This window comes from Magallana gigas, chromosome 1 (assembly GCF_963853765.1).
Source record: "Magallana gigas chromosome 1, xbMagGiga1.1, whole genome shotgun sequence".
NCBI classification, from domain to species: Eukaryota; Metazoa; Mollusca; class Bivalvia; order Ostreida; family Ostreidae; genus Magallana; species Magallana gigas.
In genome coordinates, this window is record NC_088853.1 from 15,053,841 (window position 1) to 15,067,395 (window position 13,555).

General features: G+C 35.4%; 2 protein-coding genes across 2 annotated transcripts in view; one reads left to right on the forward strand and one right to left on the reverse strand.

Moving 5' to 3' along the window:
- LOC105324086 (uncharacterized) overlaps positions 1 to 2,142 on the reverse strand; it is a 32,080-nt gene extending 29,938 nt beyond the window's left edge. The window contains exon 1 of the mRNA XM_034464524.2: positions 1,705 to 2,142. The gene's annotated coding sequence lies outside the window, so the exon portion shown is untranslated. The remainder of the gene's footprint in view (positions 1 to 1,704) is intronic.
- A 5,409-nt stretch (positions 2,143 to 7,551) lies between these two features.
- LOC105324085 (uncharacterized) lies at positions 7,552 to 13,538 on the forward strand. Its single transcript, XM_011423140.4, has 4 exons — positions 7,552 to 8,428; positions 11,723 to 11,991; positions 12,711 to 12,811; positions 12,974 to 13,538. Exons 1-4 carry the CDS (start codon positions 8,264 to 8,266, stop codon positions 13,366 to 13,368), a joined length of 930 nt encoding a protein of 309 aa, XP_011421442.2. The 5' UTR covers positions 7,552 to 8,263; the 3' UTR covers positions 13,369 to 13,538.
- Positions 13,539 to 13,555: the final 17 nt, after the last annotated feature.

Consider the following 13,555-nt stretch of genomic DNA (forward strand, 5'->3'; position numbering starts at 1 on the left):
GTCAATCTAAGAAGTTTTAACACAGAGGCGAAAATGTCTTGAAAAGCCATAAAGGGCTCTCAAGAGAGAATGTTTGGACATTTTGCACAGCCATAAACCAAGTATAATTACACCGTAGTTCCACGTTGTTGATTTAAATGGAGTTGATATTTGAGTCATTTCAGGTTTAATGTACCCATTTAATGGGCGAATTATTGGTGTTTAATTTCTTGAGTCAGAGTATCAGAATTTTGATTTTCAACATATATTTTGGGGAGTTTTCAAACAGTTTTTTCTAATAACATTGAGTGTGACATGTTTTATTTCGCCGTGGACATGGGTTAATTTTATAAAAACAGCTGTAGCCGCGTGCATATTGTTCATTCATAAAAACTGATGTTCTTTTATTTTCGTCACGAAACAATGCAAGGTTTTTTATTTCAATGCTCTCTCTTTCTTTCTCTCTCTCTCTCTCTCTCTCTCTCTCTCTCTCTCTCTCTCTCTCTCATGCTTTTAAATAAGAACTGGGGCTAGATACTAGTAAGTTTTTTGTACGAATTCGAATGACAAAAAAACTTATTCAAAATCCTTGATCCGTCATGCATTACATTACCAAAATTTATTCCTTAACATTCTGTTATCCGCGAAATGTCACAAGAACGACAAAAAAGTTCTGTGTCGAACAAGAATCGGTGAATAATAAATCAGCAATAAGAATTGTCAGGAAAAATGACATGCTGTATAGATCAAGGTTTGTGAAGTCGAATTCGTGTGCGAATTTCTTTTTAATCCTTTTTAAGTTTTGGTTACAAGAATTCTAAACATCAGCGGGCACCTGTCGTAACTTTTAAAATTTTTATACGCGTGTCAGATGGTCTGATTGATATGATAATTGACACCATGCATGTTCTCTCTCTCTCTCTCTCTCTCTCTCTCTCTCTCTCTCTCTCTCTCTCTCTCTCATATATCTTGAATCAATCATGTAAAGATGAAAGTCAGTCCACGGTAAATAATGTATACGGATGAATATCAAATCTCGTCCACATTTAAATTTTTAGTACCAAAATGACAGTAAAAACGCTAGAAATGACAGAATATCTTGCCCTGTTTATTTACATATTCCAATTAACAGCTGGCAATTAACAAATCATCGAATTCATTTGGTGTTCTGATAATTTTATACTGCTCTATACATAACTTTACAATGAACATGTAAAATTTTAACTAAGTCAAAGACCCTAATTTCTCGGAAATTATAATTGATTAATATACATATGACCACCTGTTTCGTGACAAATATTAAAATTTTATACACATGTATAATGTGTCTTTTCAGAATTAAGAACAATCGATAATTTTAAACTGATGCAGGTTAAATAAAATCGAACTTTTTAGCCTTGTTATATCTAAATATGCATTATGCCACTGCAGAGAGAGAGAGAGAGAGAGAGAGAGAGAGAGAGAGAGAGAGAGAGAGAGAGAGAGAGAAAGAGAGAGAGAGAGAGAGAGAGAGAGAGAGAGGACCGATTTTGCAACAGAAATAATTTATATTTAAGCAGTTAAATACATTGTATTAACTCATATCCAGTATCAATTATTTATACATACGTTATAAATAATAACAATACATTCTTAAAACGGCAATGCATATTGATTATTGTCATCGACATCAAAACATACAGGTGCACGTGCACGAGCATTCGCGTGCAGGCAGAAATAGCTTACCTTTATAGACGTTCGTCCACTTGCTGTATTAAACTCCACAAAATGAAAGCATCAATCTGAATGTTCACTTGTCCTATGATGGTATATACAACACCTGTACTAAAAGGTCACTGCCATTACTAGGTAACTAAACCACCAATAAAGCGAGAGAGAGCTAAGCTGCTCATTCACCATTATAAATATTCATAAGTAAAAAATTAAAAAAGTATAAAAATACCAATTCCGTGAAGGTGTGAAATTACATGCGAACGTTCATTAATAATTTTTGTAGAGCAAGTCCGGAGATTTAAAAGGCCCGGAATACAATTGTCCGATCTCGATGTAGCAATTAGTCATCCCCTTTCCCGTTCCGGTCCACCGAGTCCGTGCATCGAATGGATACAAAAGAATAACATTTGTAATCGGTAATCATAGATGCTATCTGACAGAATTTAAAAGAAATATTTGAACAAAAAAATTGAAAGTTCTTCGGTTAAGTGAAGACTTTAATTTCTAGCCCCAGGGGGTACTGGAAGTTTTGCCATTTAGCGATCTAATCCTTCGGAACAAGCCCGGGTTTTATTGAAGGTGTCGGTGTTTTTGTTAAACTTCTGTTCCGCTACCTTGGGTTTGGAGTGAGGGTTCTCTTTGTCTGAGTAGGGTCAACACACACTCTCCACCATTCCGTAAAAACAACTTTTGTTGACATCCCGAGAAATTATTCGGGAAATTGGACGTTCGCTGACGCACAAAACGACCACCTTTGAACGTACCAAGGATAGAAAAATCAAATCAAATTGCACAAAAAGGGCCGGAAAATGGAATTTCAATAGATGTCGTTCAGGGGAAGCAAATATTACCAATACATGCGCAAGAAATATACTTAATATCTAATCATTTTTCTTGTTGCACAACAGTTTACAAGCTTGAAGGAAATGTACTGTTACAGGGCGTTGAAATGATTAATTTATCGTCGTTTTGCAGCAAGTTTTCAGAATGTTTACACCAAACCAACACCGTCTTAATTACATCCTTAATTAACAGATGTACTCTCTAATAGGGAAAAATTAAGCGCGGGACACAGTTGACTAATTAGGTGTCCGCAGGGAAAAGAATGCAATTTTCGCGACGCTTTAAATTCTCGCCTCTCTTCCTTTTCTTTTGGTCTTGTTTTCTTTAAACAAAACCGTGCTGCTAAAATGTAGACATTCTATTCCAAGCTACAATCGAAGTACTGAAATTCGGGCCATTTTATTTCTGATTGTACATACGGTACAATGTACACATTTGTAAATAGTTTTAAATTGCTGGTAAAATAAATGAAAATATATTTAGGTTACTTCATTTGCGTATGAGGGCATTGACATATAAAGCACCGTTTAGACAATCAAAAAAGTTGAAGGGAAATTCCACTACATGTATGTTGCACCCTTTTTGTTAAGTTCAAAAAACGTTTGTTTTTATTGATTTTAGATATATTTGCCTCGACACAGATATCTATAAAACTGAACATACTAGTATATATATCGACACATTTTGCGATACTGTCAGAATATGCCGAGAAATTTTCAAGATAAAATCCTAGATTATGTTCATGTACACGCATGGACCGATGATGCCTTTAATAAAAAGTTTAAATGCTATTTTAACGGCTTTTTTTCCTAAGAAGTGTTAAGATCCGTCTAACGCAATTTCATTGGACATTATTATATTTTACCCCGCCCACATGTTAATTTTCCCGCAGCATCCGCAGTCGTAAACACGTTGCATGATTTCAAAGTGGGGGTTCGATTTGCGTTGTGCCTTAGGCCGAGAAAAGGATACATGTACTTTCTTATTTGATCCAATTGCAGTTTTGTTTTCGTTGCATGCCATTAATTCTAATTGCAAAAGTTTCATTGTGTCTACAGTGTAATTTTTTAATGAGATTAAAACAGATATCAATTACCCTCTTGCTTTATCCATATATTTTAAAGTCAAAACTTAAAAACCTAACTTAAACACTTCAACAACCTACAAGTAGCTACATTTTTTTTTTGAATTGAAAAACAGCTTATCTGCTGTCAAGACAGAATAAACTTAAAATAATTCTTACTAAAGGATTTTTGACCAAAAGAACTCGATGTATAGATACTGCCCATGAATCTGAAGTATCCAAAATACGCCCCACACATAGATTTTCTTTTTTAGTCATATTATGGCATATGTGTTCCTTTCAAATGTGAATTATTCTTAATAACAGTCACGATTCTTATACTTCTTGATGTGTAAATTTATTTCTTGTACTCACAACTACATTTAAGCTTCTATGCGCTTTTGTTCACAAATGCCAGGATGCTAATGTATCATTTTTCAAGAGGGTTGCTTGCATGGGTCGATTTAAAATACTGCCAACCTTTATTGTATGTGAATGTATTGTTACTAAGTTTTGCAAATGCGCGGTTGATCGAGTTATGTGCATATGTTTTAACAGAATCAAAGAAATATATTTAAAGAATAAAATGCTATCTTTAGTTATTGATGATGCGGGTTATGTAGATTTTTTCGGCAATGGTTGTTACATTTTTGTAATCGAAAGCATTTTATTGTCAATATTGATATCTTTCTTTTAACAAATTAATCAACTGATCGGAAGGAGTAAGTGATATAAACTATTTTAATAAACATCAATATTTAAGATAAAAGAAATAGTCAAGATCGATGTCTTACATGGGAATTTGACTCTAGCAGACTTTCATTCTTTTGATTATTTCGTGCAGTCCGTGATTTTTCTTAGGTAGCTGTAGATTTCGCACGATCGCTAAAAGGGGTGTATAGATGTCAGTCTGACTGTTTCTATTAAATGGCGCTGTGAATTATAATCGGTTTTCAAAGTAAAGCTTCCGCATACATACTTGTTTCTTTCATTTCTGATCATCATTAATGTATTCTTGAGGTCTATTTTCTACAATATTGAAAGTACTTGACATGGTATTTTAAAGAGAGTTTCAATAAGACATTATTTTAGTAAAGCAAAGATAAATTCTCATATTGAATGGTTTTTCTTTACTCTCACATTTGTCTTATAAAGCGGGATAACTCTTGGTAGAAAAATACTCAGCTCATAAAACTTAGGAGACTGCCTCTGATACAATAAAAGTACCAAGAAAAAAAAATGTATTTATTGAAATACAGTAGCAGCTTGATCGTAGTTAAAGATAGTTTTGCACAACATCACATTCTTGAACAGTGGGGAAAAGGGGGGGGGGGGGGGGGGGGGTACTCTAAAAGGCTTATCAGTATCATATCATTTAATCTGTTTAAAAAACCATGTTTACTGGTAACGATATTGATACTGTATGAAAAGTGTGTGCAAAAGGTGGGGGTGCAGTGCGCAATGATATTTATTCTTATATAAATATATATTTGAATATATATAAGAAAAAGGTCCTAATAAATATGAATTAGTCCACCTTCAATATACAAAGAAACAAATGGTTAACGACAAAAATTCAAGGGGTCATTTAACTCGTGCGTTCGGTTTTCTAGTTAGAAACATATTTAATACATATAATACGGATTTTTTTTTTTATTAAAGTTGAGGGGGCAGCCCCTCTCCCTATTGTAACGTGCCAATAGAGCTTATTCGTGTACATATGAGATATTCAGGCACGTAGCATCGATTTTGAAAGGGGGGACAGACTCATCCAAAAATTCTTGACAAGCCAAAAAAAGAAAAAAACAAACAACAACCCCAATTTCCTAAAATCCTAAAAATCCTAATCCGTGGGGGGATTTTTACTATGTAAATTTAAGAAAATTATTTGCTGCGAGAAAAAGTGGGGGCCAGGCCAAGGTTTGTATTTTGACCATCACAGACAGACCAAATCATTAACATTTCGTTTTCTACTTATTATGACCATTCCCGATTTTGACATTTACCTCGATTATGACATGCCCAAATGTGACAAGGAGCAAACGGCGGGTGCGACCGGTTAGCAGAGGATGCTCACTCCTCCTAGGCACCTGATCCTACCTCTTTCTATTTGGAGGTCCGTGTTGCTCTGCTTTGAATTTTTTTTTTTCGTTTTATGGATTTTTGAGATGGTTGACAGTTTGTTATAGTCATTTTTTTCAGCGGTTCAATAATTGTATTTCAGAAATGACAAGTAGCTTTCAGGTTGGATTTTTTTTCACACTATAATATTATCATAAATGAAACATAAACAACAGCATATTTGTTAAATGATTTTGTAGAAGGAAAATAGAAAATGGTACAATATTAATCACTGTCTCACTCCAATAACAAACCTATCGTGCATTTTGCAACTCAGAATTACATTGATTTTAGATTAACAGAGATACATGTACTTTAATCTTCAGTTAAATTTTCAGTTAAAAGGAAAAGTATTTTTACTATTAATATACAAATTTATTTTCGTCCATTGTTATTTTCGCCCTTCATCATGTGCGAACAACTCCTTCCCGTTTAGAATTCACCCAAACAAAGTTGTGTTGAAAAAGAGATAATTTGAAAAATTGGAATTCGCCCAGGCTTAAATTCGCCGCTGATCCACAACGAGGGCGAAATGAGCGAAAATAAAACGGAACGAGTATTTCCCTGTATACAGTACATGTACATACTAGTATGTGCAGACACATCCATCGGCTGGTACGTCAAACGGCTATAAAAGTAATGAAAAGATTAATAGAAATGGATGAAGGCAGTCAGGTCTTAGAGTGGTATAGATAGAGAATATATATTAATATATATGTATATTGTTATTCTGTAGGTTCATGGGGTCAGCATATGTAGGTAACTTTTGTGTTGTGAAAATAGCTTGAAGTCTAATGTACCTCGTTTTCGTCATCTGCAATGAATGACACATTGAATTTCAAATTTGATGTTTGATTCATGTTTTTTTAATCAGCAAAAACCTAGCTGCGGTGAGTTTGTGCAGCATGAGAAAACATAAAAGATAATGATACGCATATCCTGATATGGGTAGAGGATGTGAACTAATGAAAAGATAACAATAGGATACATATAAGGGGTTATTTAACAATGAAAAGACGAGGATGAGGAAACAGACAGACGCACGGAGGGAACTTGTGTGAACATGGCAGGCACGTAGCATCGTTTTTGAAAGTGGGGGGGGGGGCCAGACTGATCCAAAATATTTTGACAAGCAAAAAAAAAAAAAAAAAAAAAGAAAAAAAAAGGGAAATTTTAAGTTTACCAAAATCTTCAAAATCCTAATCCGGGGGGAGGGGGGGGGGGGGCTGGCGAACTATATAACTTTAATTTCACTCCTCATTTCCTTATTTTCATACCAATTTTACGTACTCCCAAAAAAGTGGCTGCAGGGGACAAAATTATGATGACAACATATAGGAATTGGACATACACAAATTGTACTGTACTGTTTAAGACACAAACAATACGCAGTTCCTCCAAAAGTAGACAAGGGAATATACGTATATATGAACGTATATATGTATTTATACGACATTGCATGTCTTTCCGTCTAACCCTTGAAAGTAGAGGTTTTGAGAATACAGATGGATTCGTGTAAATATATAAAGATAATCAGCAAATAGCAAACAAGCTTTCAAAGAGAATGCATCCATTCGAGGCTGTTCGAATACCTTAGTTGTTAGATCCAAAGAATAATGTAAATTTCAAAACATGCATGACTATTACATGAACAATTTTGTAGAGTGTCTTATCAGTAGGTGTACATGTACCTATCAAGTGTCTCTCATTGAAATGACAAGCAGTCACTTAAAGAAGGGAGATAAAAATTGATAAGCGTCCAAACAAGTCGATACGCACGCGACCGAGAGATACCGAAAGTCTTCTGTTGCATCGTCAGAGATGTTCCAAACGACACTGGTCGCTATATTACCATAGCATCAAAATATTGTGGCGGTGCGTGTTTATAAGGAACAGTTCGGCATTGTTTAAGAATTGGCGATTACCGCACGATAAACAAAAACGATAAGGGCGCGGTATCATAATGGCCACTATACTTCAAGAGGAATATCTCCTCCATATTTCTGATGCCTGGGTGGAACTGATCGACCGAAATGGATAAACTTGTCAAAAAAGAGAAAACCAACGTAATCCTTGCACAAACATGTTAATCTCGGGACATTTTTGCAAATATGTACGTTTTTCACCGACCAATTTTTCCCCCACTCGAACATATTACTCATCAAAGAATTAGATTGCCACTGACGGACGTGAGGGTGGAGTTTTTTGACGGCTGTTGAGTTTCCGAGGAGACAACTTGGGTCGAAGCACGTGAAGGCACGTCTAACCCCTCTGTGATAACCGGAAACCCCCTCTCTCTGTCTTGCTGATAAGAATTACTCCACAGTTCAATGATAGATAAATAGGCTCAAGCAAGTACACGCTTCTATTGTGATATTCTACCATTACTTATTGTTTTTACTTAAAACTGGGAATAATCATTAATTTTCGGAATTTAAAAGGATCCAATGTGATTCCGTGAAATCTTCTTACATAAATAAAAAAAAATACTTTCCGAGATTTCCAACCAAAAACTTTTTTGTGAGGACGTTTTTTCATTGCAATATGGATCACGTGGTGTTGGGTTTGCTGGTCCTCTGTACTTTGCTGGTGTCCGTTAGTGGACACGGCCGTCTCTTGGACCCTCCCTCCAGGTCAAGCATGTGGAGGTTCGGACTCAGCTCCGCCGTCAACTATAATGACAACCAACTGTCCTGCGGAGGGTTCGCGGTAAGTCGTCACGATTTCCTGCAATCATAAATCCTGGAACCTTTTCGGGTCTTTTTAGCACAGCTCGACAAAACACATCGAAAGTTTTTACTTCGAATATAATGAAATCTTTAAAACACAAAATAAAGTTTCCTTTTATTAAATTTGATAGCATTGACTTTTTATGCATAACTCTTAATAAAAATAACCTTTTTTACTTAATTATACATGATGCTATGAACAGACTGTTTAGACCCGGCTTGGAGTAAGACTCTTGCATACTCACTTTTTCGACGTTTTAAAACTTCGTAACTTAATGATGATAACAATAAAATTTTACAAACCTCGTTACTTACTATTCACTTTTACAAAAAATTGATTATTGTACATCAGGAAGAACAATAGCCAAAGAAATATTGAAAACGAGACTTTAAAACAAAAACAATGAATTTAATCAACGTTAGCTCGTTATATATCTGATAGGTAAACTGTAGACCACCCAACCGGCTTGACTAAACATATACTGTATACAGAGAAATATTCGCCCCTGTTTTATTTTCACCCCTTTCGCCCTCGTTGTCAGCGGGCGAATTTAAGACAACGCAAATTCCAATGTATCAAACTATCTTTCTTTAAACACGACTGTGTCTGAGCGAATTCAAGACGGAATGAAACTGTTTGCAAGTTTAAAGGGGCGAAAATTACACGGTGCGCAAATACCTATTTATTTATTGTTTATATTGGTAAGGATCGACTTTGAAACGGAATGATAAGTAGGAATGATAGGCGTGAAGAATAAAAGGTGCCAGCACCAGAATTTCATGTTTTATTTTGCAACAAGACGCAAATTGGCTCACATTTCTAAATAAAATTGGAGAACATTTCCATTTAACTTATGGCGAAAAATTCTTACGCTGAATGGTCAGTGAATAAGCTATTGGATCCGAAAACTGTGCTCGGGGGTTTTGAATCTCAATATCATCAATAGGATAATTTTATATTTTTATATATATACAAAAAACCCAAATAATTTTACTCCTAATATGATGGATTTTAGCACTTACAACAGAGGAGTAACATGATCAATATCAATTCAATAGAATTTATATTTTACGTTTCATTACATTATTTTAATGCTCACAAGTAGCACTTTTGTGCTGTTTTGAGATGTTGTCAGTTATTTGTCAATTTTACGATTATGAATAAGAGATTCTGAACAGATTGAATGCCTTCACGTTAAGGTCACCATGCATGGGAATCCTGACAAGAAAAATTTTCTTATTTCTGTAATAAGTAATCAAAATCACTATGCAAGAAAATAGCGGTATCAGTCACCATAGAAATTGTTTTCGTGAACTTCTGAATGCTGGATTTTAAATAGTAGAATTTTGCACAAAAAAATAATCGATATTATAACCTTCTAAATAAAGATAATAGTTAAAACTTTTTTTTAATTCTAACAAGCTTTATCATCTAGAAGTTTTTTTAAAATCTATTCTTTGAAACATCCCATCATATTCAGAACAAAATAATTAAGGGAACTGGGTACTCATCAAATTACCCATTAGGTATACCAATGCTAGAAAACATTTTTAAATACGATTTTTTGCCATAAAATTTATCATCTAGTAAAAATAAGTCAAATACCAATGTATTTTCGGTTTATTATTTTTGTTTTTGTTTGTTTTGTTTTTTTTTTGTCTATATCTTTGTACAACTCCCTTCTCAAGAGTATCATTACATCCTAACAATTGTGACCCCCCCCCCCGATAATTTCACTTACTAGTATATTGATGATTATTTTACAAAAATCACTTTTACCCATTAAAAACATTAGGTTTATCTTATCTTAGAGTGTTGTTGTTTAAGGGTTAGGTATTCCACACCTGATGGTCTAGGTCCGGGATAAACAGAAATATAACCGTCATATGGTCAGGCGTGTGAACAACACGGATTTGTGGTGATTTAAAGGTTTGAATATACGCAATCTGGGGATTTTTTCTTTCTAAACAGTGGGATACAATGATTGCACTATGATAACGCCCATATGGTAGTGGTGATATGTTTGTGACGAATGTTTAAGAGATTTGGATGATAGTAGCTATTCTATTAACTGCATTAATATCATTATGATAATTTCCTCTATAAATTTAGGAATATATTCAAATTTTTAAAGTTATAAAATATTAGGATTTTTTTTATCGAATAATAGTTATGGCTGAAAAAAATCATTTCTAAAATTTAAAGACATACATGAGTAATTTTTTGACTATCCAGTCTCCTTAAAGGTGATAGAATAATTGATAAGCCTAGGACAATGCACTGGACTAGATGGCTATATAGCCATTTTTAGATTTTATTAATTTAAGAAGAGCTTGGTATCTAAATTAATTAAATTTTCAAAGATAATATATGGAAATAATGTTTATTAAATGATAGTCTGTGGCTAAAAATAATAAAATCAGATTTCTTGAGGGTAGATCTGGGGGTTGAGCTATTGACCACTCAGCTTCTTCAAAGAGCAATGGCCAAACAAATACAGATACTGTGGAATCATTAGATTTTGTGGGGGCTCAATTTTCGTGGAATTCGAGGGTATCTCTCATCCACGAATTAACATCCTCCACGAATTGATAAATAAGGGTGATTAAGTCTTTTTGTATGTATATAAGGAATAAGGAATCATTCTTTGAGTATTATGAGGTGATAATTTCGTTAGGGGTGTGATCAAATCCAATAAAGCCCGAAGGGCTTTATGATAGATTTGATCACACCCCGACCGAAATTATCATCTCGAATGATTCCTTATTACTTATATTTATATAATTTTAAGCCATCATACGATTATATATTTAAATAATTAAGCAAACTCCGCTGGCCCCTCGATTTGGCGTCATTTGTATTATGGGTTATATAGTACAAAATCGATATGTAGTGTTATCACAGGCAAAAACACTGGAAAATGTAAATATAAAGAAATACACGAAATTACGTCCCCACAAACCTGTAAAATTTAAGTTACACACGAAAATTATATTAGAAAGCCAACACAACAATAAAGATGTGTTTTACACCATCAAATCGAATTCACCATAACAAAAGGCATTACGGTCGTACATAATAACCAATGTAGTGGCTGATAACCATTTCGTAATTACTAATAGGTTGGTTATCATTATTGGATTTTTAAAGACATGAAGTCATAAAACTTGTAGTTTATAACAATTTCGATTCTTAAACAGAAGTGAATTACAATATGTAGCCTAAACAGTTTGTTAAACGCTTTCTCATTGGATGCTATTTTCTCACTGACAGAACCAATGGATGTACCACCAAGGAAAATGCGGCGTGTGTGGCGACCCCTATCAGGGACCACGTGACAACGAGGCTGGGGGGAGGTTCGCCAAGGGGATAATCGGGCGCCGTTACGTTGAGGGACAGACTATCGACCTAGTGATAGAGGTTACGGCACTACACTTCGGGTTCTTCGAATTCCGGATTTGTCCGAACAATAATGTTTCCAGTCCGGTGTCCCAGGCTTGTCTGGATCAACATCTGCTGGTCCTTAGCGACGGCAAAACACAGTGAGTCGATTGAAGCAACTGATTTGTGAAGCGTGTTGCTCTTCTGAGTCGATTCAAGTAACCAATTAGCGAAGCATATTGTTTTATTGAGTCGATTCCAGTAACCAATCAGCAAAGCATATTATTCTAGAGAGTCGAGAAAGAAACCAATCAGCGAAGCGTATTGTGTTAATTTATAGCTTCCAGTCTTTACATATGTAAGAAGTTTAATTAATGTCCAATCAATTTTATTAGCAAACATCCTTGCTAGCCAAGGATTTTTGATCCGCATCGCTCCAGTTTTTTGAGGGACGATGAGGATTAGAAACCGGCCTTGACTAGCGAAGATGAGTAGGAAGTTGTACATGTACTTTAACTAATTGTATGCCATGCTGAGAATTCCTGCATACATTATGACGTTATTTTGTCTTGCTCAGCATTTTTTATCATCGCTCAGAGATCGCGTTAATTATTTTTTTTTATTTATCTTTTCTTTTTCACAGTAGTTGGGGTTCAAAAATCTTGCAAGCACCAATTTAGCTGCAGGTCTGTAGCTCCCGGTCTAAAAAAAACAAACTCGGATGGACGACCATGTCGTCTATCCGAATTTTTTTAGACCGGGAGCTACAGACCTGCAGCTAGCACCAATTCTGTGTGGAATCCTTTGACCCTTTCGTAGTATTTAAGACTTAAGTATACGAACTTCGCCAAATCTAGACTTTAAATGGTCTTCTTGACAGGTACACAGAAGTGACAGCTACTGGCAGGTACTTGCTTGAAGCGCAACTTCCGCAAGGTCTGACATGCTCACAGTGCGTGATACAATGGAAATGGCACACAGGTAAACATTGGGTCAACACAGGTTATGCAGTGGTGATTAGATGTATTATATTGCAGGCAAATAGCATGAGAAACCAGAACAAGTTTGACTCATTGGTAAAAATCACTGTTTATAAATGGTTAAAAGTTAAGCAGGTTGGCCAATCTTTTTTTATGATTTCAGGCAACAATTTCGGTTTTGGACCTGACGGACGCAGTTGCAAAGGCTGTGGCCCGCAGGAGGAATTCTACGGATGTGCTGACGTCACAATCATCTCCAAGACGACCTCTCTCCCTCAGGTACAGACGTCGCTCCCCCCTAACACACCGAGACCAGTAGTAATCACAAGACCAACAGAAACTCAGCCACCACCGGTCACCGCAAAACCAACCACAACTACCACCACCACTCCCGTTCCTACGACAACAGAAACAGTTATGACGTCATCAGTGAAGCCAACCTCTGGTTCCGGTTGTCGCGCCATTAATTTGTGGGCGGGGAATCCCACTTTGGATAAGTGGTGCATCTCCAACTGTGCTAAAGGAAATTGTCCATCGTCGGCTTGTGCTTGTTCATAAACATTTTTTTTGTCATGCATTTTGTATCTTCAAAGTTTAAAGCTAAGTAATTGATGCCTAGTTTCATTTATTTATAGAGGACTTAAAAATCAAGACTTTTTGGAGAGGCCGATTTTTCTAATAAATTTTGTACAATGTACACATTCATTAAACAAAGCTGTGTGATTTGATTCATTTTGTTCTATTG

Bases quoted from the DNA above. Each gene is read 5' to 3' on its own strand.
- LOC105324085 (XM_011423140.4), top strand. From the start codon at position 8,264: ATGGATCACGTGGTGTTGGGTTTGCTGGTCCTCTGTACTTTGCTGGTG. The intron at 8,429-11,722 runs GTAAGTCGTCAC...TCTCACTGACAG, and splicing joins TGTCCTGCGGAGGGTTCGCG to AACCAATGGATGTACCACCA. The intron at 11,992-12,710 runs GTGAGTCGATTG...TCTTCTTGACAG, and splicing joins CTTAGCGACGGCAAAACACA to GTACACAGAAGTGACAGCTA.